Source organism: Stegodyphus dumicola, chromosome 5, assembly GCF_044657685.1.
Source record: "Stegodyphus dumicola isolate Sdum_Otavi_A_Nest chromosome 5, ASM4465768v1".
In the NCBI taxonomy this organism is placed as follows: domain Eukaryota; kingdom Metazoa; phylum Arthropoda; class Arachnida; order Araneae; family Eresidae; genus Stegodyphus; species Stegodyphus dumicola.
Window position 1 is genome coordinate 151,345,743 of NC_140772.1, and position 27,664 is coordinate 151,373,406.

General features: G+C 30.5%; 1 protein-coding gene across 4 annotated transcripts in view; it reads left to right on the top strand.

Moving 5' to 3' along the window:
• The window catches only part of LOC118180466 (protein-tyrosine sulfotransferase-like), a 58,248-nt gene extending 32,657 nt beyond the window's left edge, over positions 1 to 25,591 (top strand). For all 4 annotated transcript variants that reach the window (XM_085817216.1, XM_085817217.1, XM_085817218.1 and 1 more), the window contains 3 exons: positions 13,027 to 13,221; positions 19,170 to 19,423; positions 24,033 to 25,591. In XM_085817216.1, the coding sequence (XP_085673342.1) occupies positions 13,027 to 13,221; positions 19,170 to 19,423; positions 24,033 to 24,387 (804 nt within the window). In that variant the 3' untranslated portion in view covers positions 24,388 to 25,591. The remainder of the gene's footprint in view (positions 1 to 13,026; positions 13,222 to 19,169; positions 19,424 to 24,032) is intronic.
• Positions 25,592 to 27,664: the final 2,073 nt, after the last annotated feature.

Genomic DNA, 27,664 nt, shown 5'->3' on the forward strand with positions numbered 1-27,664 from the left:
TAGTGCTGGATTTCCAAACGTAGAGTAGCGATTTCTTGGTCGGTGAAAACGTGATCATTGCCCTGGTCCATATCATTGTCCGTCGTATTCGAGCTGTCCGATGCCGGATCTGTGCCTTTATCAGGTGGAACCGCTTCATTACAAGGAGTCTGCTTAGTACGTGCCATGACGACGACAAGTAACGCTTTCGTTAAAACGAAAAACTACTTCCTTGTACGAAGTAAAAAGGAAGTATTGTATCGCGAAAAGTTTCAGGCAGCATATTTCAACGAAAATATCCATTTTGACCGCTATCGAAAGCAATTTAATGATGTTTTTGCGTGATATCTGTATGTAAGGACAGGATAAAAGACTCGTTTCCTCCGAAAAAATTATAAAACTGCTTTAAAATTAATTCTGAAGAGAATTTTCCGTGGCATCTGTATGAACGTATGTACGTGCGTGCATATCTCGTATAACTCAAAAACGACTAGCCTCAGAACATTGAAATTTTGTATATAGGACTGCTATAACATGTAGATGTACACCTCATATTTTGGTTGCAATTGGCCGCACCAAACGTATATAAATATATTTATATATATATCCACTCTGTTACCCGGCTCAGTGATCTCAGTTTCTTTACTCTTATATGTTTGTAAATTGTACATTTTTTGCTTTAAAAATGATTAAATTATGCAATTTTAGTAAATCTGTACGCAATATTTTTAGAATTATCAACAGTTTTAAAGTTGTTTAAGTGCCGCTAAGCCTTTTTTTTTTTATGGCGGCCATTGATTGTTTACGTTTGAAACAGCAGACTAGTGGATTTGTTGCCAATATAGAGAAACTTAGCTTTGCAGCAACAAAGATAACGCCTTCATTTATTATTGCCAATTAAATCATGCTTAATAATTTATGGAATTTTTTCAAGGAAATAAGTGTTTAAGATTTACTTCGTAATTTTTAATATAGATATTTTGACTTTTTATGTATTTTTGCCTTCTCACGAAGTGAGAACTGAATTAATTGAATGAGAAATATTCAATTGTCTGTGAAAAACTGTTTCTTTTTTGTTTTGTTTGCTTAATTTCTTCTATACATCATTCTAGCTTTATTATAGTATTTGAATAGAACATATGGCAACGATTAGATAATTCTATTCTTTAAATGATATAAATTTTGTGCATTATGAGTTATAATATGAATGAAATATAATGCTGTTAAATGAATTTAACGCCAGAGTGTCGCTATGGTAAACAAATACTAGAGTGAATTTTAAAGAATGCATTTATTCTATTGTGGTTTATGTGCTGTCGGTGTAGTAGATTTAATTCAATCCAAAAAGTTTAAATGAAATGCAAGAAAAAATGCGTATAATTTAATATTCCGTACAAAGAAGTTATGTGGTGTACACATCAGATTTTTTAACTTATGCACGTCTTTTATATTGCTGAATGATCATCTCTGTCTCCGTATTTAAACTCAATATATATACACATATTTCAAGGCCTATATATATTTTTTTCATTAAATTTGGATAATTTTTCAATGTTTTATAAATTAAGAAAAAATATAGAAACGTTGATAAATGCTAGAGCTTGTGTTAAGTTCTAGTAAATTTACTTGTCCTTGACTACTAGAACTTTAGTGAAGTGTCTAGCGACTATTCGCTGGTCTTCTTACAGCTATGAAATATAAGTCCAAAGAAGGGTTAAAATACCCTTTTATTCACTCGAAGAAATACTACATAATGGCCCCTCTTGGGCTTACAGGAGAGCCTTCACTGAGGCTTTAACTTAAGATAGAAGATAAGGAACTAAACCAATTCTAACTAGTTAAACGTTAGCAAAGCTGTAAAAAAGTAACTAACCTAGTTGGCCTGAAATTAAACCTCACTGACGAATACTAACAGTCACGTAAGAGTATGGCCAAATGTAGTAAGATAGGTTTAAAACAACAACATGGCCGAAGGCAGAACACGCTTTACTGAGAACTCCTGAGCTCTTCTATGGAAGTGACTGAACTTCCCATTAAATAGTGGTTCTACTTCATTTACATAAAACGCAATACTGAAATCTCATTCTAGCAGGGAGTTGTAGGTGAAAAAAAAAAAAAAAATTTAAATGCAAATGTTTCAAAAGTAAAAATAAATATCTGAAAATTAAACTAAACCTAAATACTTAACTACTAAATAAAAGGCTGACCACATTCCTTTCCGTAAATTATTCCCCCCAGGAGAAATTCCTCCCTGGTTGAGAACCCCTGGTCTAGAGGTATCTATAGAAATGATGCACTAGCTATTTTCATCATGCATTTAATCACCAATATAACACCTGCTATCATATTCAATTACTAGACACCCTTGCAAACATTTTCAATCATCAGAGAACAGACTAGTTATTTATACTGAATGTGTGCCTGGTACAGGGTACAGGGTACACATAGCACTGTATGGCAACAAGCCCATGCCTTATCTTATATGGCATGTGGTGAAATCTCACCAGTTTGCTTGGCACTGAGGTACTTTCCTGGTTATCAGCTTCTTCGATGATAGCTTAATTAAATTTATTTTATCAAGAGAAACACTTCAAAGTTCTGGAATTTTCCACAGAAATACTCATACAAGTGTTTAGAATATCACTAAGTATAATCAGTAGTTATGCTTCAATCTAATAAGAACGTTAAACACAACGGAATACAAAACGCATCTTAAGAGAAAGTTAATTCAGAAATATCTCCAATCTCACGCTGAACTAACAACTGGCAACAATAACAACTTATATAGCATAAATAATGACATAAAAATAGTGTGATATAATGAGATTATTACTTTGAAACCGATGTTTCGAATTTATGCCCAAGAAGAACCAATATTTCCCAATTCTGCTTCATTGTATATCTTTCAAAAAAGTAAAAAAACATCCAATTAATTTCCTTTATCATTTTTTTTAAATGCGAAAAGTTTGTTTTATAAGCTGTGAAAATGTCGGAAGTTTGTAACCAATATATTTTTAGGTGTGAAATTTTAAAATTAATAGGCGTCAAAAAGTCTAAAAAATATGAACGATTTTCAAAAATTCTCCCAAAATATTTTTAAAAAAATTAACGCTAAAAATTTCATTTAATATTTTTCCCTCCACAGTTTGTTATGGTACAAACTATAATATTCTGAGATTCTTAGTTTATTTGTTAATATTTGCAAAAAATCGTTTCAACTTTAAATTTGAAAAAAAAATGTAATCATCTAAAAATCAAAAGCATGACACCACATCCACAAGCAGTGCATGTACAAAGTTTCAGTTCTATATCTTATCAAGAAGCAGTTTAAAAATCTGTGACCATCTTTTAACCATAGTGACAAGCACCAAGAGTGAACTAAATAACAGCTTATAAAATATTAATAATAATAATTAAAAAGCATATATTTTTCAGGAACCATTACGAAAGTTCAGGTACCAGTTGCGAAAGTACAGATTACAAAATAAACAAGAGTAAACAACGTTAAAAATGCATAAACATTATTAGAAATCTGCCAATTCGGAGACGTGATTGTTCACAGAGGCATAGGTGTAAAGCAGGGATGTCAAACTCATAGGTACACTTGGGCCAAGCAAACAAGGTTTAACTTTAGGCAAACCGCAAAAAAAAAAAAAAAAAAAAAAAAAATCAATATTCATAGAAACGTAGATTTATTTAGAATAATACAATAATAAACATATATATATATTTATATAGTAAAAGAACAAGAAAAATTTAATGTTTACGTTCTGATACTTGACATCTCTTCTCTGCTATTATCTTTCCTATTTCGGGAGAAATTTTGTTTGCAGTGATAACTTTCAACGCTGACCCAAGGTGAGCATCATTAATACGGTTTCTAATAGGAGACTTATTACCTTTCATGACGGAAAATAACTGCTCGCACCGATAAGTGCTACCAAACATGGAAATAATTTCATATGTGAATTTTCGAGTATTTTCAAACCTGGCTGGTAAATATTTGTAAAGTTCAGGCACGCCCACTTCAATGAATTTTGCTTTCAAATTTGAGTTGCATTGAATCTCGATCACCTCCATTTGCATATGGCTGGGTACTGAGTCAATACTTATTGAGAAAATCGAAGAAAACAAAAAAAATTTGTCTTCGAGGGAACTAAAATCATTAAACCTCGTTTCAAATTCAGTTGTTAAATTTGCAATTTTTTTCTGTGTATTTTTGATGCGAACAAGTATCATCTAAACTTGATTTGTTCATGCTGCACGTCGGGAAGTGCGTCAAATCTTCATTTTTAAGTTGTTTTCCTCAAAGAACTAGTTGCCATTTGAATGCTTTAATTATGTCAAACATGTTCGTAATGATATGATCTTTTCCTTGTAACGATAAATTTAAATTGGTTAAGTGTTTGGTTATATCAACCAAGAAAGATAAATCTTGTATCCATATTGGATCGTAAAACAAACGTACGTCTTGATTTTTTGTTTTTAAAAACTGACATATTTCTTCTTTCAAATCCCAGAATTGTTTGAGAATCTTGGAGCAAGATAACCAACGTAGCTCGGTATAGTAAGACAAACCCGAATATTCACTATCTAACTCACTTAAGAAAGCAGTGAATTGACGCTGATTTAAACCTCGAGATCTTAAAAAATTTATAACTTTTTTTATATATGATAATGCATATAATGAATGATTGAACCGTGAATTTCACTAAGTTTTTTTCTTAGTAATGCTACGAAGCCCTTGTTTTTCCCGGTCATTGATGGAGCGCCATCTGTAGCTACAGAATTTAATTTTGCCAAAGGTAGATTGTATTTCTGCAGAAGTCCAAAAACACAAGTAAATATATCTTCTCCTGTGGTAGTACCAGGCATCGGTATTAGTTCCAGTAATTCCTAAAAAATGTTAAAATTCTTGTCACAAGAACGAAGAAACACTGCTAATTGAGCTTTGCCACTAATGTCCGTGCTCTCGTCACAGGCAATGGAGAAACTTTCGAAACTAGATGATTTTGCTTTGATCTGATCACTTAAATTCGTGGCTAAATCAGTAACTCTTTCCGCAACTGTATTTTGAGACAATGAAATTGATTGAAAAGCCTTCACATTTCCAGGACAAACAATTTCTCCAGCTTTCATTAGGCATTCCTTGATGAAATCACCGTCAGTAAAAGGCTTCAAATGTTTAGCTATCAACTCAGACAAGACGTAGCTCGCATGTACTGCTGCTTTCTTGCAATACTTTACTAAACATGGACTGTTGCTTTTCACTCCTAACTTGAGCTCTTTCAACTTTTCTTCTCTCATTAATCCTTCGTAATTGTTATATTTCGATTTGTGTTGTTCGTAATGACGTTTAATATTATATAACTTTGGTACATTAATAGTATTATTACATATCAAGCAGAATATTTTATCTTTTATTTCACAGCAAAAATATTCTAATTCCCATTTTACTTGGAATATTCTATGTTCGTCAGCGATTTTTCATTTAATTTTACTACCGCTTGGTTTTGATATAGACATACTGAATACAAAGGGCTGGAATAAACACGGTTAACGTTAAAAAGTTAACAAAAATTTATTCTTTCCACAAGAGATAAATCAAAATGCTGAAATATTTCTTCAAAAATATTCTAACAATATCACAAAATGTCAAACGTTTAGCAAAAATCAATTCAAAACAGAGAAACTAATTCTATCTCGCAGCGAAATCGCTACAAATCAATCACAGCATTAAGTAAACAATCTGTTCGCTAGAACTACAGCTACTACTGAGGTGAGTTGCTTGTTCTCGGCTTTTATAAGCTTTATAATTAATTTCTCGAATATACTGGAAACATCTATAAATATCTGGATTTTTGTGGATAGCGACAGCAATTACGAGATATTTATTTATTAGGTATTAAATGCATGCGCTGTTCTATTTTTAACCTTCCAACGCAGCTGTCTTTTCAAAAATCGTCTGCGTTGCTAAGGCAACATGAAGCAAATCTAATTACAATTCTAAATAAAAATAAATAAATAAATAAATAAGTATGAAATCCGTAACAATATGAATTAAGTAATAATTAATAATAAAGCAAAGTGCATGCACCAATATATCATACAAAACTATGATTGGAAAACTGAGACCATGAGTTCGGCTATCGGGGGATGCGTACAAGTTCTGAGTGCACGTGTCCCCCAAAAGCCAAAGGTAGCTGAACGCAAGCTACTTGCACGCATTTGTAATTTAAGTAGTGTGCGTGTCAGCTCGCTGTGAGTAATCTAACAACACTGAATAAATTATCGTTAATTACTTAGCAGTAAACATTTCATTTTTTTCTTCGTCGATATGTTATTTTATTATTATATATTATTATTTGCCAATATATTGGGCAGGCCGCAAAAATATTTGTTGGGGGCCGCGAGTTTGACATCCTTGGTGTAAAGGAAAGGAAGATGGTGGTCTTCTGAGCGGCTCCTAAAGACGAAACTCTTTCATGTCTCCATTTTCTCCTCTTGCTAATGGCAGCTGTGCGAAGGAGCGTTGCATGTGAACGGGGCTTTATAGTTTCAACAGATGGTGTGCACCCTTAAACCATAAATAATTACCACCATGTTCTGTTGTTCTACCAAAAATAAGTTATTTTTATCTTTTCCACGTAAACTGATCATCTTCATTGAAGATGTGAAATTATCTTTTGTCAGCAAATATTAAGGTATTTAAAGTTCTCATTGCTCATAAATGTTTCAGAAAGAAAACTGAAGCTGTCCTCTTTATATGTCCTCCCCTTCCTACATTAGATCCAGCATATCAGATTACTATATTAACAGCATGTAGGTAAATAGACACTCTGTGTGATGCTCTATTACAAGTTTAAGAACACTTAGTTGAGGTTCTTTTAATATTTATAGGGGTATTGATTTGTATTTCACAGAACAATTACGACAGTCTTTAAATGTGCTTTCATTTTAAACTTCTGAATAGTTTGAATATTTTATTGCATTAAAAAACTTATATGCTTAAAATTAATTATTTCAGCAATTTTTCTAATAGATTTCTCTTTTTGAATCCCAAATTAAAATTTATAAATTTGTAATTGCAAATTTTTTTGAAACAGTTGTCTATAAAAAAAGAAAAGGCAAAAAGAATATGAATTTTAAATGCTTCTTGAAGAATTTAAAGAAACAATTTTTTAGATGCTCTGTATTCCTTCAAATCAAAATGGTGTCATAAACTTACATGCTATAATTATGGCAGATGACAGCTGAAGAATCATAAAAAATAAAATTATAAGAAATGAGCTTTGAGTTTGAATGAGTTTTTAACTTGTGACTAATCCTTTATAAGACTGTAAGAGGTTTTATCACTATGTCTTCAGAAATTCTACAGAGACTTGAGAAGAGTGTAAAAGACTCTTTATTTTTATACCTTTTCTAAGATGAACAGAATGCACATCTCATGCTTACAAATCAGCCAGCATATATAGCAATAACTAAAAATGGAAATTTAAGATAAAACTAAATCTAAATAGATAATAGTTAAGGGCTAGGTAGGTTAATTTAAATGCAATGTTGCCTCTTAAAGTCTGTCCAGTGTGTGAAACATTATTGGCACTGAAACACTGTTGGCACTTATAATCTGTAATAAGTTCATTTCAAACACAGAGTTCTCCCTTTCTAGTGAAGAGGATTACTTTACATAAAAATTTTGTAATTTCTGCAAATATTTGTATGTATAGAGTCTGAAATCTGAATGTGCAATATCCAGAATCATTGAAAATCCAAACCTCTGGACAGCCAACAACTTTGTTTTTTTAAGATTTTTTTTTTTTATTATTATTATTTTTCTTTACACATGCTCATTTCATATTTTTTCATAATAAAATGTGGAGAGCCCTGATGATTAATTTTACTTCGGCACTAAATGAAAATAGCTTTATATTGAAGGAACAATCTTTAAATAGCATAAGTATGTATGATCAATAATTTGTTTCGTAGCTGCCTTTTTGATTAGCATATCATCTCAAACCAAAGCATTCCATATCAAAACATTGTTGCTTACTGAAGAATTTATATCCATGATACTAACCTGGCAAATCATTATTTTTTGCTTTCATCACTGTATGAATGTCAACAAACGGCATCGTGAGAAATGTCTCATGCATTTGATGTCTAAACATTTTCTTTTTTTGAAATATTAGTAAGTGAATGCCAAACTGCGTGGTGACATTTTATGTAGACATAACACTTTATTATGAATTATAGACTTCAGCTAGTTATGCTACAAAGTGTTAAGTATGTAGATGAGGAGAAATTTAACAAATTTCTTTCCATATACAAAATATAGATTTTATATATGATAGTCTTAAGCTAAAAGATTTACACTTATTGCAAATTGCACCGGGTATAAGTGAACTGTTATTCAAATAACCTCAGGGCTGGTGGAAAAGCTGGTATGCTTGCACCAGGCAGCAGAATTTTGCAGAGGCAAAATTTTTAAAAATCAGAGAAGCACCAAACAACAGAATTAACCCTTTGACGCTTGCCGTCGTGACCTGAAACCTCCAATTTTCGAATTTTTTTCTCCTCTTCTTTCCAAAATTGTTGAGTTAAAATCAATTGATGACTGATCTTTTACCTCTAAATAACACAAAATGACTGCAGAATCATACATGTTTTAGGTCTTAGTACTTCAAATCGAATGCCTTTTAAAATTCAGTTTCAATGAGACAAAATAACTTCCTTTTATTAATATAAACAACTTTAAATTTCAAAAGTTATTCATCACACATCATGATTTCTATCATAAACAATAAAAAATAGCAATAATTAAACTGCATATATAAAAAAAAATCCCTCTATATGTATGGCATTTGCTTTGTGGTTTCAGGGCGTGACCACTGCACCACTAGAGCATTGTGTCACAATGGAATGGGAATGTTTATTTTTACCCGGATATAGATAATGGGTTTTGAAACCACAGAGTTATTAATAAACAATACATGCACCTGCCCAGTAAAAAGGTCGTTCTTTTTCAGAGCCTTTTCTCTGACCTCAACACACTTGCTCTCAAAGCTAGTATTGTGATTTTATAAATTATTTCCTGTGGTTTAAATTTAGTTTAAATATACTTTGCTATAATTAAAAATAAAAATCACCTAAAGTTTTATTTAAATTAAAAATATTTTCTGAATATTTTGGGACGAAATACGAATAAAATAAGTATGAATGTAAAACAAATGATCCGTACCAAAGCCAAAAAGACCAAGCCCCTCCCCATTAACATAAAAAAATGCAAATTTCATGCGCCAGATGAAAAGAAATTAAATAACGCTGGACATATATCAGTGAAATTTAGATTCAGGCAATGTACATTTTGTAACACAAGGAGGAAACATCATAGAAGATACATGTGCGAAACGGGCAATGTGGGTTTATGCATGTACCAAAAAGACAAAACATGCTTTGAACTGTGTCACAAAAAATAAAATTTTTCTTTGCCCCCCCCCAATGCTTTTTTGTGTGTGTGTGTGTGTGTGTCCTTATTTTACTGAGTTTTTTTTTATCCATTTAACCAAAAGTTCTTATTATGTAGGTACTTATATTTTCACTGCTATAAAAAAATTACAGAAATGTTTATTTTTTAATTTTTTCTGACAATTTACTTTGTAAAATAATGTAAAAAAAATTATATATAATGCAATTCTTACATACATTTCTTTTTAAATTCGTAAATTTCGTCATGCGCTCGGAGAAAGGTAAGTTTTTTCTTCCTACTACCTCAGTAAGTCTCAAAGTCCTAGGCGCACGGTGGTTTCACAGTACAACCACCTCTCACAGAACAATGAGCAAGAGTAGATTTTTTTTAATTCATATATTATTTGTCTCTAGGATCATAATATTCAAGTTCTAGAGTTTTTAGTTAAAAAAAATTATAAAAATAATATCATGCACGCCAAAGGGTTAAGGGATGGCAAAATCTTCAGAATTTAAAAAAAGCACAGGGACACAAAATTTAGGGGCAGGTTTATTTTCCCCCCATTATTATTCAGGGAGGCATTTGGGAACAAAATTTAGGACATGCAGAGACTGCTGTGGGCTGCAAAATGTCTTGCACCGGCTGTGGAAGTCTGAAGTATATGTGGGAATTTATTTGATACTTGGATTGGGTATTGGGGGGGAGGAGAAAAAAATGAAATTTTCCAATTAATAAAATTTGTTCAGGAATGTTAATAAAGAAAGACGATACAGCAGAAGTTTCTCATTTTCTGTCAGTGCCCTAATCTTCAGTCAACTAATGGACAGCAAAATCTGTAGTATGGAATGAAATCTAGAAAACATTGTTACCTATAGTAAAGAAAGTGACAGAGAAATTGCTGAGAGTGAAAAAATTTAGATTTGGAATTTAATGGCAATTCTCAACACAGCAGTTAACTGGACTTAAAGAATGTGACTTTGTGAACAAAAAATAATGTTTGTCTGTACAATTAAAGAGAAAGTATTAGTAATAAAAAACAAAGCAACTTGTTTAACTTGCATTTAAAGAAATGTTTAATAAAGCAAACAAATAAATACTGAGCCCCTCTCCTTTTTGAGAGGACGAGAGGAATTTTGATTTCTGAAGGTCATAAATTACTATTTCATATTTTTACTTTATAATTTCGTCGTGTTATCTTACTAGATTAAACTGATGATCTTGCATCCAGAAAAATCCCAAATCTGGAATCACAGAATTCCTGGCCCACAAGTCTCGATCTTGGATTTTGTTCTGTGTTTATTTTTATTTTGTAATTGTCTATCATGTCATACTAAATAATTTGTCTGTTTAGCATTAAGTATTTGTTTTTATTAATTTGTTGATAATTTTACATTCATTTATGTAATTTTTTTTTTTTTTTACAATTAAAGATTATACATTTGTGTAATCTTTAATTAATGGCATTTATTATATTCTATAATATATTATTTTGCAGTGTTTGTATGTTATTTTGAAAAAAATATATCTAATTCTGTGTAAATAATACATAATAATCTGAAGGAAAATAGGGAATACATGATGTTGAAATCTGCTGGTCCTCTACAACATTTAGTAATATTTTCCAACATTTTGGAACTTTAAAAAAAAAGTGCATTTTTTACACTCCAGGTTCATCTCTAATATATTTTATCTGGTAATGCATTCTCTTGTCATAATATGATTAATTACTATTGCTATCATAAGCCCAGAGTTAATTGAAAGTTCAGCCTAGTTTGTTTGCTGCAGTATTATTAAATTTATTACTCATTGGCTTTAGGCCTTTTTTGTTAATAGTTTATTGCATGTTTACAACTTTTAAGTTGTAGATTTTCGACCACAGCACACATGTTCGGGTGTAGGACTGTGTGTATTAAATTTGGTGTCTCAAAGTGGCATCGTTTTTCCACAATGCAGAGTAGCGTTAAAAATTTTCTACATATATGGATAATTTTAGTGAAATTATATTCAAAACTATTATATTTTTTCCTACATAATGTAACAGGAAAATGTAGTAGGAAGATGCTCTGCTGGAAAAATAAGAATACAGAGGCAAGTCTTTTGACATTGAATAAATGGCTATCTCACAAAATTAACGAGATATTGCCAAGCTGCCAACAGGGTGGCTAATTTTTGTTCGTAAATTTGGCGAGAATTCACTAAAAATTTCCAATCTCAGTGACCATTTGGCAACATTTTGGTCGGGTCCCTGTATCACTATAATAGGTATTGTAATTGAATAAGTTAATAAATCGCTATATTAACTCTAACCATAATTCAACCCTTGTGTGCCTTCCAGTAATTTCTAGAAGCAAAAAAGTACTAGAAATATCTTGGTAGCTGGGTGAAAACTATATAAGGACAGCAAGAGCATGTGCCCTCAGTTGTTGTAAAGAGTTCTTAGTTCAGAACGATTTTGGAAAATTGAGAGCTTCGCTTCTTAGAAGTGCTTTGCATTGCATTGTGTTTAATGTTCTCAGTAGTTCGAGATGTAATTACTGTGATTGTACTGTCTGATACTATGAACACCTGTACAAGTATTTCTGTGAAAAATTCCAGAACTCTAAAGTATTTCTTTTGATAAAATAAATTTTATCAACCTATCTTTGGACCTGTGTGCATTCAATCTATAACGAACCTGTACACATGCAAAAGTAGACATGCAGATAGGCAAGCACTCTTCATTATATTTTTTTTAAATAATACGTAGTAATAATATTTTGTAGCAACCATTTTGAAAAGTTAATTGGGTCAAAAATGGTTATGGCAAAAGTGCTGCAATTGGTGGTTCATATTTGATGATATTTGTCCTTGCTTAAGATTATATAGCAATATCTGCTTCCTTCTTAAAATGCATTTGTTCTTTATTAAAAAAATAAATTAATAAAATAAAATAAAATTTAAAAAAATAAAAAAGTGTGTGTTGAAGCTGCAGTAAAAATTCTAGTTTTCCTCTTAATCTGATTAGTTTATTTAAAAGATTTTTTGAATCAATAACTTTTAACAATGTAAAATATTTTGCAACTGCAACATTATCCTTTTAACATTTTTTAAAAATTTTTTTAATAAAACTAATGATAATAATTCTTTGTTTTTGAATTGACTATGAGATCTATTTGATGCAATATGATTATTATCTTTTTGATTTAAAATTTTAAAACTATTTCATTCTGTAATTATCTGCTGTTATACTGTAGTTCTTACAAATACAAAAAAAAATCATCACAACATCTTTTTTTTTTTTTTTTTTTTTTGCATACCTTATGTTAGGGAAATTGAAAACGTGTCATCTTGCTTATTAGTGTACAAATTGTAGGTATATTTATTTTTCTAAATTTAATCTATTTGTGTTGAATTTTAGATAAAACATAATGAAATAAAATAAAACCTTTAATTTTGTAAATACAAATTTTTATATTGCTAGACTAATTCATAACTTGTACAATATGTAATGTTATTAATATTTTAATGTATTTAACAACTTACAATTCATATTTGTACATTATAATTATTATTTGTTAAAATTATGTTTCTGTGATTTACAGGTTTTAGACAGTGCAGTTGCTTCATTTACACTTGAGATTATTGCTCGTCATGGTGAGCCTGCACCCAGGCTATGCAATAAGGATCCCTTTACTTTAAGATCAGCTGTGTATTTACATTCTTTATTTCCTAAAGCAAAATTTATTCTTCTTATACGAGATGGAAGGGCTGTAGTTCACTCCATAATAACTAGAAAGGTAATTGTTTGGTTAATAGATCGCATTAATTTAAATGCTTACTTATCTTTAATATACTTTATAATCAGTTATGTCATTAGGTCTGTGAAAAATAATGTAAAAAATGGTAAACAGAATGACATACTTATTTAGGGACTTAAATAGTTAACATTCTGTAAGAAAATTGAATTTTTGATTCTTTAAGTAGCAGATGATGACTTGTTTTTATTATTTCAGTGTAAATTCTCTGCAAAAAATCTGGCTTTCTCTGTTGTGATGAGTTAATATCTGCTTTCTTTCACATGTACCCCCTTTGAGTTTGCTTGTTTCTTATTAATGAGAATGATGTAATCTCAGATAGTAGATATTTGTAAATTGCAGGCAAAAAAATACATGCAGTTTTATGAATGGCCCTTCGTGTAAAAAAGGTAAAACTTGAATGTAAAGGTATCATAAAATTTGTCTGGAAAAAATAGTAAATATTTATATATATATTTTTATGTTATGATATCCATAATTTATGTGTCAAACTTAGGAATGTGAAATTCATGGAAATTCATGTGACTGATTGTGCTTTATTCATATTATTTACATATAACATAAGTACATTTCAAGGGTTTATGTATATTTTTGGTGAAAGTCTATGTATATTTATCATATATATGTAAATCTCCCCAGTTTTTTTTTTTTACTTTTATAAATGCGTACTTTACACAGAAATTTATGTACATGTTCCCAATTTTTTAACTATGCACATACATTTTGGTAAAAATTTAGATAGATCCACTGTACTTTACTATTTATTAACATGCAAATTTTGTGAATCACCTCTTTTCTTACTAACTTTACTATTACTGCATATACACATATTTTTTGTGAAATCTACATATATTTTCACAGATAGGTCTACATTTATTTAGTACTATACTTCTGTTGTTATACAGAGGTAATATACGCATACTATGAATGTAAAAATTACATTTTAAACACATTTGATTTTCAGATATTGATGCTCTTAGTTATATAGTGGTAAAATAAAACATATATGTACCAGACATAGTTAAACTTTAAAATATTTAAGACATGCCATCCACATATTTTTTCCATGTATATGTTGAAATTTTCCACAGTTTATTAAATATGTTAAACTAAAATAAGAAACCAAAAGGTTATTAAGTAAATCAGTTTCCTAAAAATATATGAATTTAATATTGTAGAATTTTATATTAAAGCAATTGCTAAGATGAAAAATAGAAATAATTTTCATTTAAATTTAATTTTTTGAAAAAGTCGTTGAAAATTTAAATTTTTATTTAAACAATTCATATTTAGTATGTATTGAATGACAAATAACTAAGCAAATTTTAAAAATAAATTACTTTTATATGTTTTACCTTCAGAAAAAATAAAAGCAATTAGAGACATCTACTCCACCCCCCCCCCAGATTACGACTTATATTTAATACTAGTTCATAAAAATATATCTGTAGTTTTCTTCATACATAGATTGATATATAGATTATGTCTATGTATCAATCTGTATGAAATTTCCTCTTTATTAATGGCCTTTTCATTTTCATAAATTAACTTTTTTGGTTAATTTAATGTTTCACAGGTAATGGTATTTTTTAAATGCAGTGAAACTTACCAAGAAATTGTTTTTTAAAAGGAACTATTAGAACGGGATGTGATATTTTTCGTAGTGCCTATAACAAATATATGCAATATTACAACTGATGGAGCACCAAATATGACAGGAAAAAAATCTGGATTTCTTGAAAGCTTTAATCAAATCTATCCTTGGAACCAATGTTGTTTTCCTACATCGTGTTTTACATCAAGATTCTCTGTATAAAGCATGCTTTTAGCATTGCAACATGGGTTTTTATTAATTGCGGTCAATTTGACCCAGCCCGCGGTTTAGCTATACCAAAACTGCCACGGTTCTAGTGTTAAAAAACTTTGTTTTGTATTCTTGTGTTATTAGAATTATAACACAAAAGCTAAATAAAAGCCTAATTGTCAAAGCTCACCAATCCTATACTGCTTGTGTTTTTACCAAAAATAAAGGCTTGTCCATTTCCTTGGCAGCTATCAAATGAGATATTAAATAAAAAGCTTTAAATAAATGCAAACAGATCTTAAAATATTACATGATAATAAATTAAGATGTATAATATCCAGAATGATAGATCAGGAATCAAGTCACATACAGAATATTTTTTTCGTCTAGCTGTGTCACTCTAGTCTGGTTCATTAGCATCTACTGAAGGAATCTGGTTTGACTTGTTTTGCTTTCTTTTGCCACTTTTATTGATTACTGTAATTATAATATATACAAATGCCCAAGTTTTCACATTGCATTTAATAAAGTATGAAAAAGGACTAAATTTTAATATTTTTAATTTTCTTAATTTCTTAAAATTTCTTTTCTTTTCTTTAATTTTCTTTAAAATATTTCATTTTAAATTATGAACTTACAAACACTTACAAAACAAACTTCTGTCACTTACACAAAATTCCTCTTTTGTGCATTATGTCCATAAAACTCCTTAAAGACTGTATAAACAGTCTTTTCTTTATTTTCACAACCATTGGTTATAAACTTATATTTCTAATTACAAAAATGTTTTAAATGATGTTAATATTCATGTTATAGAATATTTTAATTAAAAAAAATTGAAAAAATTGCAAAATCTTAACATTTTACATGTTTTTTTATTTCATACAGTTATGCTCATTCTAAAAAAATATAAATAAATTTCGACCTTGATACAATAAAAATATTGGCTGCAATATGCAAAATTTGAAATTATTATTGATTTTTGATGGGGGTGAGAACTCAGTTGAAAAATAAGCTAGGATAGTTAAAGATTTCCCCCCTCCCATTTAATATCCAGAGTTGCCAACTCTCCCGATTTAGGCGGGAGACTCCTGATTTTCGACCGCTCTCCCGCCAACCCGATTTACAATATATTTCTCCCGACTTTTTCTTATTCTTAAAATTTCTCACAATTTTTATGGAACTTGGCTTAATACTTTGTTATATGAACAAAAAAAGTGATTTTGGACTTCTGAAAGCAATTGAATTTTCTCTAGATTATATCTAAAACAAAACCTTCCAAATTAGATAACTTCTGCTTTGTGAGTGAGAGCATATACGTATCAAGAAACGTCGTTCTTCAGTTCTCCAATGGGCATTGTGCTCCACTGCATGTCACCTAGCATATATTAACCAATGAGGACAAAACAAGCTGTTATTTGGATGTTCTTTAGTTACTTCGGTCATTTTGTCCTGAATTGTGTGAGTACACGTGCCTTCGGAAAAAGTTTTATAAATTATCATCTTTTGTTATGTCTGCAAGAAAGGTGAAATACTCGTGCACGTTTCAAAAATCGTACACAGTTGACTTTCCTTCCAATATTTTCTCAAGAAAATGTAATAAATTTGCAATGTGTACCGCCTGTCATTGCGATTTTTCGATTTCGCATGGTGGAAGGGCGGATGTTCTCAAACATGTGCTTACACAAAAACACAAGGACAACATGAGTTGTTTTGAAAAAAACTAAAAATTAAATTTTTCTTCATAAACAAAGGACCAAAAAGTTATTAATGCAGATTGTCTGTTCTCTGCCTTTTTACTGGAACACAACCTGCCACAGAATGCATCGGATCACGCTGCAGCTTTATTTCAAAAAGTGTTTCCCTATAGTGAAATCGCTAAGAAATACTTAAGTGCAAGAACCAAAACAGGTGCAATTGTTAAAGAAATGGATTTGAAAAATAAATCTTCAGTTATTGATTGCATTAAAATAGCTCCGTTCTGCCTCTCTACGGATGGAAGCAATAATACCGATTCAAAACTGTATCCAATTGTTGTTTCTTTTTTTAATCCAGAGTCTTCAGAAAATGAGTGCAGTTTACTTTCTGTCCCCACTTTAGAAGGACATTTGACAGGCTTTACTATAGCACATCTAATTATTAAAACTTTAAAAGAAAATGTAGTCCCTCTGGATAATTGCTTAGCAGATGGTGCCGATAATGCAACAGTATTGGTAGGCTTGAAGACTGGTGTTGGAAATCTTAAGAAAGGAAAATTCAGATTTGCAGATTATGAGGTGCACCTGTCACCTCTTAAATTTAGCAGCTGAAAAAGGGGCAGCTTCTTTACCAATAAATGTGGATGAACACATTGTTGATATTTACTATTATCTTGAAAGGAGTTCTAAAAGGAAGGGAAAATTTAAACATTTCCAACAGCAGTTTACAATTAGAAAACTTGGATGAAGTTATAAAATCAGCTAGGATTGACACCCAGTGGAGTTTAATTGGAAAAATGAAAGATGCTGATGGAATTTGAAAATATAGTGAACTGTTTAGAATTATGTTGGCCATCTTGACAGTTCCCCATAGTAATGCAGAGTGTGAGAGCATTTTCAGTGTTGTTGCGAAAAGGAGGACTAAATTTAGATCTAAAATTAGTGATGACACATTAGAAAAACTTTATTAGTGAAAGCAGGCCTACGTGGCAATTGCTATGAACAAAATTATGAAGTTTCTTAAAGAAAGCAAAATCTGCCACTGTTTAAAGCATTTGTACAAAACATGATTAAAGGTTTTTTTTTTTTTTTTTTTTTTTTTTTTTACTTAAACAATGCAAGTAATAAAAATGTTTTTTATGTGTAAGGTATTTTTGTGTTGCTTGCATTTAAGAATTAGTTAGTATTTAAAGTTAATTCATTATTAAAAACTATATTTTCATCATTCAAAAAGTCTTAACATTGTGAAAAATCTCACGATTTCTTAAAAAAATCTCTTGATTTTTGAGTCATAGGTTGGCAAGTATGAATATCATTCAGAAATATTATTATGTAATTTACTAGTGTTTAAGATTCTTTAATCTACAATATTAGTACATTTGGTATGTCAAAAGCATTTTCATACAAGAAATTTGTAAATTTCAAATGCTAAAACTATGTTTATAATAATAACATGCAATTTTATTATTTCTAGGATCATAATTTTTAAAGGTCATTGAAAAAATTCATTGGAACAAAAATATTTTCCATTTTTAATTTATGAAAGTAATGATGCAAATTGGCTATACCCTAATACATGAAGGCTGCCATTATTTTCTAGAACACAAATTCTGTATGAGTCTGTGAATAAAATCTTTTTTTTTTGGAAAAATTTGTATTGATCAAAACTTTCTGTGGAAGTCTGCATTCTATTGCTGATCACTTAATATCAGAAACGTTTTTCTGAACGGATATCGCCTTAGGCAGTTAGCCCTCGTGGCTTTGCAGTAATTAAATAACCTAACCGGAACGAATATTTGATTTTGATTGTATGAGAGTCAAATTTTTATATTTAATTTTTTAGAATATAAATGTTTAATAAATATAACTATATAGATTGGGTGATTGTATAAAAAGTTAGGTTTGTAATTTTTATGAAATTGACTTTTTAAATGTGAAAATGCCAAAAAAATGGTATAAGCCAAATGATATATGCCAAAAAAATTTCTCATATTTAAAAATTTTTTTAACTTAGCATGTGTGTCTATGACTAGCATTTATAAAAGTAAAGGTCCTGTAAGAACTATTTTTGGCATAGTATATATGCAGATTTATAATAATTCTTTATCAAAAAGGGTTTGAAATGTTTTAATTCATTTAACGTTTCCATATCCTATTTTTTATTATTATTACATGATGTTTACATTTGCTGTATTTTAATGTACTTCCCCCCTCAAAAATAACAATTATCTTAATTAGTCCTAAGTTCTTACTAATATTTTCATGTCTGCTATCTAGTTTGAAATTTTTAAAAAAAGTTCAATTTATTTTTATAATTATAAAATGAAAGAAAATTCAGTTATTTTTCATCTCTTCAGGTGGTTTTGAGTTATATAGGTAATATATATGGTAACTTCAATTCTTTAGTTAATTTTCTTTTCATTCTGTAGGTTACAATAACAGGTTTTGACATCAGTGATTACCGTCAGTGCTTAACAAAATGGAGTGCAGCAATGTCAGCTATGTATTCTCAGTGTGTAAGTTTAGGTGCTCAGATATGTATGCCAGTTCATTATGAACAATTAGTGCTACAGCCTAGACCATGGATGGAAAGTATTTTAAAGTTCCTTGAGGTTCCTTGGAATGATTCAGTATTACATCATGAACAGTTGGTAGACAAACCCGGTGGAATATCTATCTCAAAGTAAGATTATTTACAATTATATTGCATGGGAGGGAAAGCTTTTACATTTGTAGATATAGTTAAAAATAATGAAATTACACTGTTGTTTAAAAAAATAACCAACAATGGCTTTAAAAAAAGTGCAAATGTAAAAAAGGGGATTAAAATATACAATTTGTATGACCAAATGCAAATAGGCTATGAAAATTAGCATAAAACACAATCCTGCAGTCACACCACAATGCCTTAAAAAAGCCAAGTTCCACCTAATCCAAGATAGCCAAGGCAGAAAGCAGGAACTGAAGACATCATTTGCATGATGAAATGCCTTAGAGGGCTGTCAGGATGTTGCAAATTGGTGCAAGACGGTCTGCTGTTGCGAGAGAGCTAAATGTGCATCGTAGTGTCATCAATAGTTCATGAAATCATTACCAAAGAGATCAAAAACTCTGTAAAAGATGTGGGTCTGGACACCATAGGAGTACCACAATGGCAGATATCACTTCCTATTGCTTTGTGCAAGATGCCATAGATCTCTAACAGCATGACAGCTAGAGTCATATGAGCTGGGATAGCCGCGAACAGCTGCGCTAACCTCTACATGATTCCTGTTTGTTCAATCACAGCAGTCCAGTATTGCATACACCCTCTTCTATGTCCTTTTATTGCTGTGATGGGTACCACCGTGATATTTATGGACGATAAGCAGCCACCCGCATAGAGCTCAAGCTGTGCAGAGTCATCTAGAGAGTGAAACTTTGTGTTGCTACGTGCAAAATCCGTTCCACATTTGGCATAGTCACCAGACCTGAATCCCGTCAGGCATCCTGCATGATCTCCGACATGCATTACTGCAGGAATGAGCGCTACTGCCACAACAAGCAATCAATGACACAATTGCCTTCCCATTGTCAAGAATGCATATTTCACCTAGAGGGTATCATCGTGGCCTTCGAGAACAAGGTCTTACAGCTCAGTGACGTAGAGCGCGTGACATCAGTACAGAAAGTGCACCCTTCTTTGGGTTTGAGGGCAGCATTGGGTCAAAGGTTATTGTTAGTCGCCATTGCTACGAGAGAAGTGGTTGAACTGCAATTATTGACCTAAAATCTTGATATATACCGTGCTTTTTTCGTAGTCGGACACTTTAAATTTGAGTTTTCTTGCAATTTGTGAGTTGTTCCAGAAACAATATAATGTCTTACATGTGTTCAGTGCCGCGATGCAACTGAAATTACAATACATATTTTCGCTTTTCCTGTTGATGCAGATGTGAAAGTGGCTACTTGCAATAAATCGGAAGGACTTCATTCGGATTAAAAACAGCAGGGTGAGGTTTCATTACTATGATTTTATTGATATTTAAAGAAAACTAGATTAAATATTCGATGCGTTTACTATGTCTATTTTTAAAGCTAAAATGATTTCTACTGAAAAACTAGTGTAAAATATTTAAAAAGTAAACAATAACTAGTGTAAAATATAAAAGCAAACAATAAACTAATTAAGTCCATACTACTACAAGATTATTTAATGTATTGTAAATTTTGTTTCATGTATTGCTGAAACGCTGTGCATTATGATTATATATTAATCATATAGCATTAAATGATTTGTAATATCTAATTACTTCAGTTTTATTTTTAATGTACTTGTCATTATAGATTTAAAGATTTAAAAGTAATAATGTTTTTCATTTAAAAATTCAAATTTGTGTTATCATTTTTTTAAACTTTTTTGTCATATTTTCAAAATTTTTGTGAAAATTGTAATTAATATTATATTTTTAAAAATATATAAACAAAACTTGAAAACAATATTGTTACACCAGTTGCTTATAAAGCTTAGACTTTTTCCCCCCTAAAATTTTGCTGTTACGTTTTTTAAATTAAACTTCATACATTAGCAAAATGCTATATTTTTTAAAAGCTATAGAGTATATGATGTTTTAAATGGATGCAATAGAATAAACAATTAAAAAAGATTAAATATACTGGGAGAATGAAGTGCTTTTGCAAGGAACGTCCGGTATCCTATATTATCATTGCACTTTCCTGATCTGATATAGGCTTTACCACGTGTGCTTCGGTAACGAGATGTGGGAACCTCGGCTAACTGCCTTGCATATTTTAAAATTTAAAACATAATTCTGAAGTGTGTTCCTTTCAAAATGTTGTCTATTAAATTTTCAGAGAATTATTATTTTTTCCCCTTTACAATTCCTTAAGGATACACATAATTAATCCAAAAAATCAAAACTCACACCTAGTTGCAGGCACAACTTTCGATCTAGAGAGCTACGAAATTAACTATTATGATCATAAACTCTAAAGTGGACATATCAAGATTTCGCTAAAGAGTAATATAGAATAGTAAGAATTCATATCGCGATTAAGAAAATGTTTAATAAAGACAGTCGGCAAAATTAAAGTAAAATGATTTTCTGTGACAGATTAAAAATAGATCTTTGCTTTTTATTCTGTAAGAATCTGGATCACTGTAAGTTTAATAATTATTTTAATAATAACAATAGCGCCATTTGACAGTTTAAAACAATGCTGACATTAAAAATTATCATTAAAAAATAAATTTTAATATATTTATATCATTAAATAAATTATGAAATATTCCTTTTTAATATTTAGTTTATTATAAAAGATCTTCTACACTAAAATTTGTTTAAACAATAAATGTAATAACCAAAAATGTTAGTTCTTTCATTTTATTGCCATACTGAAGAAAATTAAATATTATTTAAAAAAGTCTGGAAGAAAAAGTTGGTTCTTGTAAAATGCTCTTTTTTTATTCATATTTTTCATGTTTACATATGAATGAAAAATAATATGCAATGTTTCGTTTGCAGTTCGAAAGCTTAACATTTTCTTGTTATGGTGTTGGAAAGTTTATCCAATCTATGGAAAATAAAATGGGACTAATATAAATAATTATTGATCATCCAGGTGAAAATTTTTATCAAGTATTAAGAAAAATAAGCTCTTAAAGTCTGAAGTCTTAAAGCATGAATATATAATAAATAAATATCATGCTTTAAGACGTGATAGTATCATTTATTTATAACGTGATAGTATCATTTATTTAATGATCTCCTATTTACTTTACATCAGAATAACATAAAATTAGCTTCTCTGATAAATTAGCGCGCTGTGGGTTCACTAGCTTTCGAATGCAGGAGAGAGATTTCTTCGCACTCCTCATCGTGACGTCACGAGAGAGCTGGACGGCCTGTTTCTCGAAGGTCACGGTATCGTACCCGTTATTAGCATGATGTTTGCATTGTGCATTCTTCTGACACATTTAGTCTTTCATAATGTGATGGTCGTAATACGTGTGTTTTTTTGCCTTTGCTTTATTGTTTGCTATGTGGTCTAGTAATGCCAGACCAACCTCTTGGATCCATTTCACACATATTCATTAAAAGGTTTGTTTTATTCCATGTTTTGCATATTTTTGGATCAGATTGGTTTTGGTTTATGTGATTATGGCAAAGCCTTGAGGACTATTTGCATAAGGATAGGGATGCCTTTGTGAATGACTTTCGAAAAGAAACTGGCTTGTATACACATTTTTTGAGCAGGAGTGTGTGTATATGCAATATATTTGATCTTATATTAAAATTTCTTATTTAATGTTGGGAAGACCTATCTTTGTTTTGGATTTATTGATGATTCTTGGACTTTTGGATCTGACCTAACAGCCTAACAGCTAACCAGTTAGGATCAATAACAACGTTAATTTCTTCAACATTTTATATAGTTTTTCTTATCCTAACATTAAAGCTATTTTTTATACAGGTCTTTTGTACATATCCTTGCTGAATTATCAAATCAGTCATAATGGAATTTTGGAATTTATACCTTTGATAAATCAGAAAATAATTTTCCAAATGTAATTAATTTCAAATTTCTGAATAATTTACCAGTTCTTTTCAATCACTACATGCTTAATGCCTCTTGTATTTTATATGAACAGTCAGCAATTTGAGTATATAATACGAGATCATCATATGGGATCCTAAAGATTTATAACATTACAACTTCCCTTTATTTGCCTATATGAAAGTGATTTCATGAGAATCTGAAGTCACATATCTCTTGAATGAAGTGATGAACTGAAATCATTTCAATAGCATTTTATTTTTTCTAACCTCTCAAATATGCCATGTAACATTATTGCACTTTTTCTGTGGCACCCTGCATTATAAGACAAGTCAATATTGTAAACTATACATAGTAATTGAATATTTGTTTTGTAATTAATTTTGCACTGTAATGATTTTTAATTACAACTAGTCACTCATTATCCAAAATAAGTTTCTAATATTGGTTTCTTTTGTGTGTGTGTGTGTGTGTGTGTGTGCAGTTATTGTTATAGTTATTACTTTAAAACAGGAACAAAAAAGTGCTAAGCATAAATTTCTAATTAAAGATAACTTTTTTAATGCATATTTCTCTCAGATATTTTTACGAGTTTAATGAAATTTGAGAATCATGTTTGTACTATAATTAAGATACATGAGAATAACGTAAGTAAATAACAGTAACATTCAGTATCATTGTAAAGAAAATAAAATGTATATGTTTATTTTTAATTTAATTTATTTATTTTTAAGGTTGGAAAGATCTTCTGACCAAGTTATTAAACCAATTAATATTGAAGCATTAAGTAAATGGGTAGGCCATATTCCTGATGATGTCGTGCGAGACATGGCAAATATTGCTCCAATGTTAGCAACTTTAGGTTATGATCCTAATGCTAACCCACCAGATTATGGGAAACCAGATGCATTTGTATTACAAAATACAAACTTTATCAAACAAAATGAGAAATTATGGGCAGCTAAGGAACAAGAACTACAAAAGCAAAGAGAACTATTAAGAAAAAGTGCCCTTCGTAATAAACAAACAGCAAATGATGTAAATAAAGGTTCAGTTGAAGGAAAAGAACAAAATGAAAAAATAACATGATAAGAAGAGTATAGAAGTCAGATTGTAATAAAAATCCATAACTTTTAATGTGATGAAATCAATGTGGATGCACATACCTGTGAAATGGATCTTCCAACTGTCCAATGTTGTGATCTCTGTTGTTGAGAGTTTTAATAGCTAGTTATTTATGTATAGACATTTTTTAAAAATCATTATAAAATATTATATGAAGTCATTGTAAATTTACAAATAACTTTCAAAGTGGCATTTATGTTTTGAAGTACATGTTGTCTGTTATGTATTTCATATTCACAATACTAGTCATATAACTTCTGAAAGAGAAATCTGTGAGTTTTATAGACTAAAAGACTTCTTCATTACTATATATATAATTGTCTCTATTTTTCATGTTTTCATTTTTTTCAGAATAATAATAAGACATAAATTATTTAAATTTGATTGCTGTATATTTTTATGCGTAAAATATAAAAGTTATACAAATTTTAGCCTTTATGATAAATTAATTGTGATTACTTGGAAAAAATATTATTAATTTCAGATCAGCTGAAGAGAATTTAAGTTTTAGAATCATAAATTTTATCATTAAAAAGGCATATTTATATATATTGTATTGAGCTTTAAATGTTTCTGTGGTCCATTCTTTTTATACACCTTTCTACTAACATATCATTTGATAAATTCGTAGAATAAATAGATTTAGAATTTTATATTACTGCATTTATGACATTAACATTTCTCAAAAGAAATTTGCATTGTGAAAACTAAGGAGAAAAGTATGGAATCCAAGATATTTTTTATCAGGAGAGCTAGCTGTTCATAATTTCCTGTAAGCAGGAGGGGAAAAAAATAATTTATGAACTTTAGTTCTCTAAATATGTTTTTGTATTTTTGCAAAATCAGTTTCTGAAACAATGATTTATTTTGCCATTGTATGATTGTATGAATGGTTTTGAATAGACAATTGAGCATCCATTTTTAAGAATCTCAATCCTAAAATCAAACTTACAACAGCATTATGTAGCTGATATGTTGGTCATTGTACAACTGATATATTGGTTAACTGTATTTTCAGTGTATTTACTTTAAAATATATTTTATCTTTATTTATATAAAGGTCACTTTTCTTTTACTTAGATAAAAAAAAAATTATACATTCAATAAATATAATTGCTGAAATGTATTTCTCTGATTGTTTGCAATAAAATGTTTGTGTTTATGTTTACTTTCTTCAGTTCTGTTTTAGATGCTTGAAAGGTATTCGGTTAGTTAGAAAAATAATATCTTAAAGCATAAAATTTTAGCTATGTTCTTTTACAATAATAGTTGCAAAGGCAAGTTTATTACGCAGACTGATTCACCATAGAAATGTATCTCTAATCTGAAATTCTAAATAAGGAAAATTTTCCCTTAAATGTAAGAGCAATGATCATAAAGTGCTTTTGAAATTTCTAATCATATTGTAAGATAAGTCTCTGCTTAGCTTACATTTTAGTACAAGTGTTAACTAAACTAAACTCGGTGGCTAAACAGCTCTAGTGGGCCACAGCTTGCAGTGCCCCGAAAGCTGCTTTCTTGACCTTAGGCTCTGGAGTACATCAGCATATGCCCTGCCTCAGGTGTTTAGTCCCCAAGAAAACTTGTTACTCATTTTATCGACTAGAATGAAAGGCTGAGTCAACCTTGCTCAGCCCGGAGATCGAACCCCGGACCTATGGTGCAGCTGCGCGATGCGCTAGGCATTTCGCAAATGGGTAATCTAGTACAAGTGTAGTACTAGTATTATTAGTACAAGTGTATCTTACATTTTAGTATCGAGTCTGTACTAAAATGTAAGATAAATTTACAGACCCTTCTGCAACCCAACACCCATAAAAGGTTGCATGAAAGCTTTAACATTTATTTTTATCTATCTAAAGCAGGGTTTCTTTAACTGTGGGTCCCGACCACCAAGGGGTGACAGAACCTGCCGCAGGGGTAGCCAAAAATTTTAGCAGTTTTGATATTTCTTTAACTAATAATAATAATTTTACAATTACCAAATATTCTTACACAAAGTATCTGAAAATAGATAAAGATAAGGCAATACAGACAAAGAAAAGAACGAAAATGTTTTGACGCATTCTTTTTATAATATAAAAGTTCATTTCCTTTGCTTTGCACATGATGCTGTCATTTCGTCTATTACTTATTAAAATTTTCACATTGTTCTATGTCTTAAAATTAGAAATTAAAGTTAATGACCTAAAACTGCAATAGCATATTACAGTACAAGTGAAAAAATTGACAGTTTTCTCACGTGTGTGTCAGATTTGCGCAATACTTATGGGGTCCCACAAAATTCTTGTAAATATTATGGGGTTCTTGGGGTTGCGAAAAAATCTCGGTGATAAAAAGGGGTCATGACTGAAAAAAGTTTAAGAAACTCTGGTCTAAGAGAAAGATGGCTTCGTGAACTTAAAGCTGTATTGACAATTAAATTCATCATTTTAATAGCATCAATTATTACTTTTAATGCATACTCTGCAACTGGGAGAAGGCCAACTTAATGCAATTTGTGCCAATTATTTATTGTAGTTTGCAAAGTGGGTGAATTTCCTTGCAAAACTGGAGCACTCTGCTTAAGTTGTACATCAGCTTCTTCCATCTCAGCATCACATGAACTTTGAGATGGTTCAATACTTGCTAACTGTGACTTCGTAACTTCACAATCAGTTTCTACCAACTTAACAGTCACACTTTCAGATTCTTCCATTTCTACTTCAGACCCATGAGAATCAGGAACCTCTTTCCCCATTTCTACTCGTTAGATGTTTCATCCTCCATTTCTTGATATTTTGATACTTCAGATCATAGCTCCAATTTCTTCTGCAAGCTCCAGTTTCACCTGTTAGAGTTGCTCTCACACCTTTTCTTGGCAGGGATTTATTTCTTCTTGTCCGGCTTTCATCTCTTCACGTCCGGCTTTTATCTTGGCTAAAATTTTCAACAAAGTCTTTGTTTCCTCGGTTCAGGCGCGATGCCGATGCTCTCTTGTGTACCCGCGATTTTCGCTATCCCAGTAGAACAAAAATAGAAGATTTTCAAACATGTTTCAGTTTAAGACACAATAACACGCCGAATAAATACCAATTCAGAAGTCAAACAACAAAAATCAGCGTTATATTTACAAAATTTTCACAGGACTAGTTTCGATGGTTTTACCGAACCACCATCTTCAGCAGCAAAACCGCAAATGAACCAGATAGGAAATAATGATTAGATAAGATAAGAAAGCCTGGACAAGAATAAGCAAGTG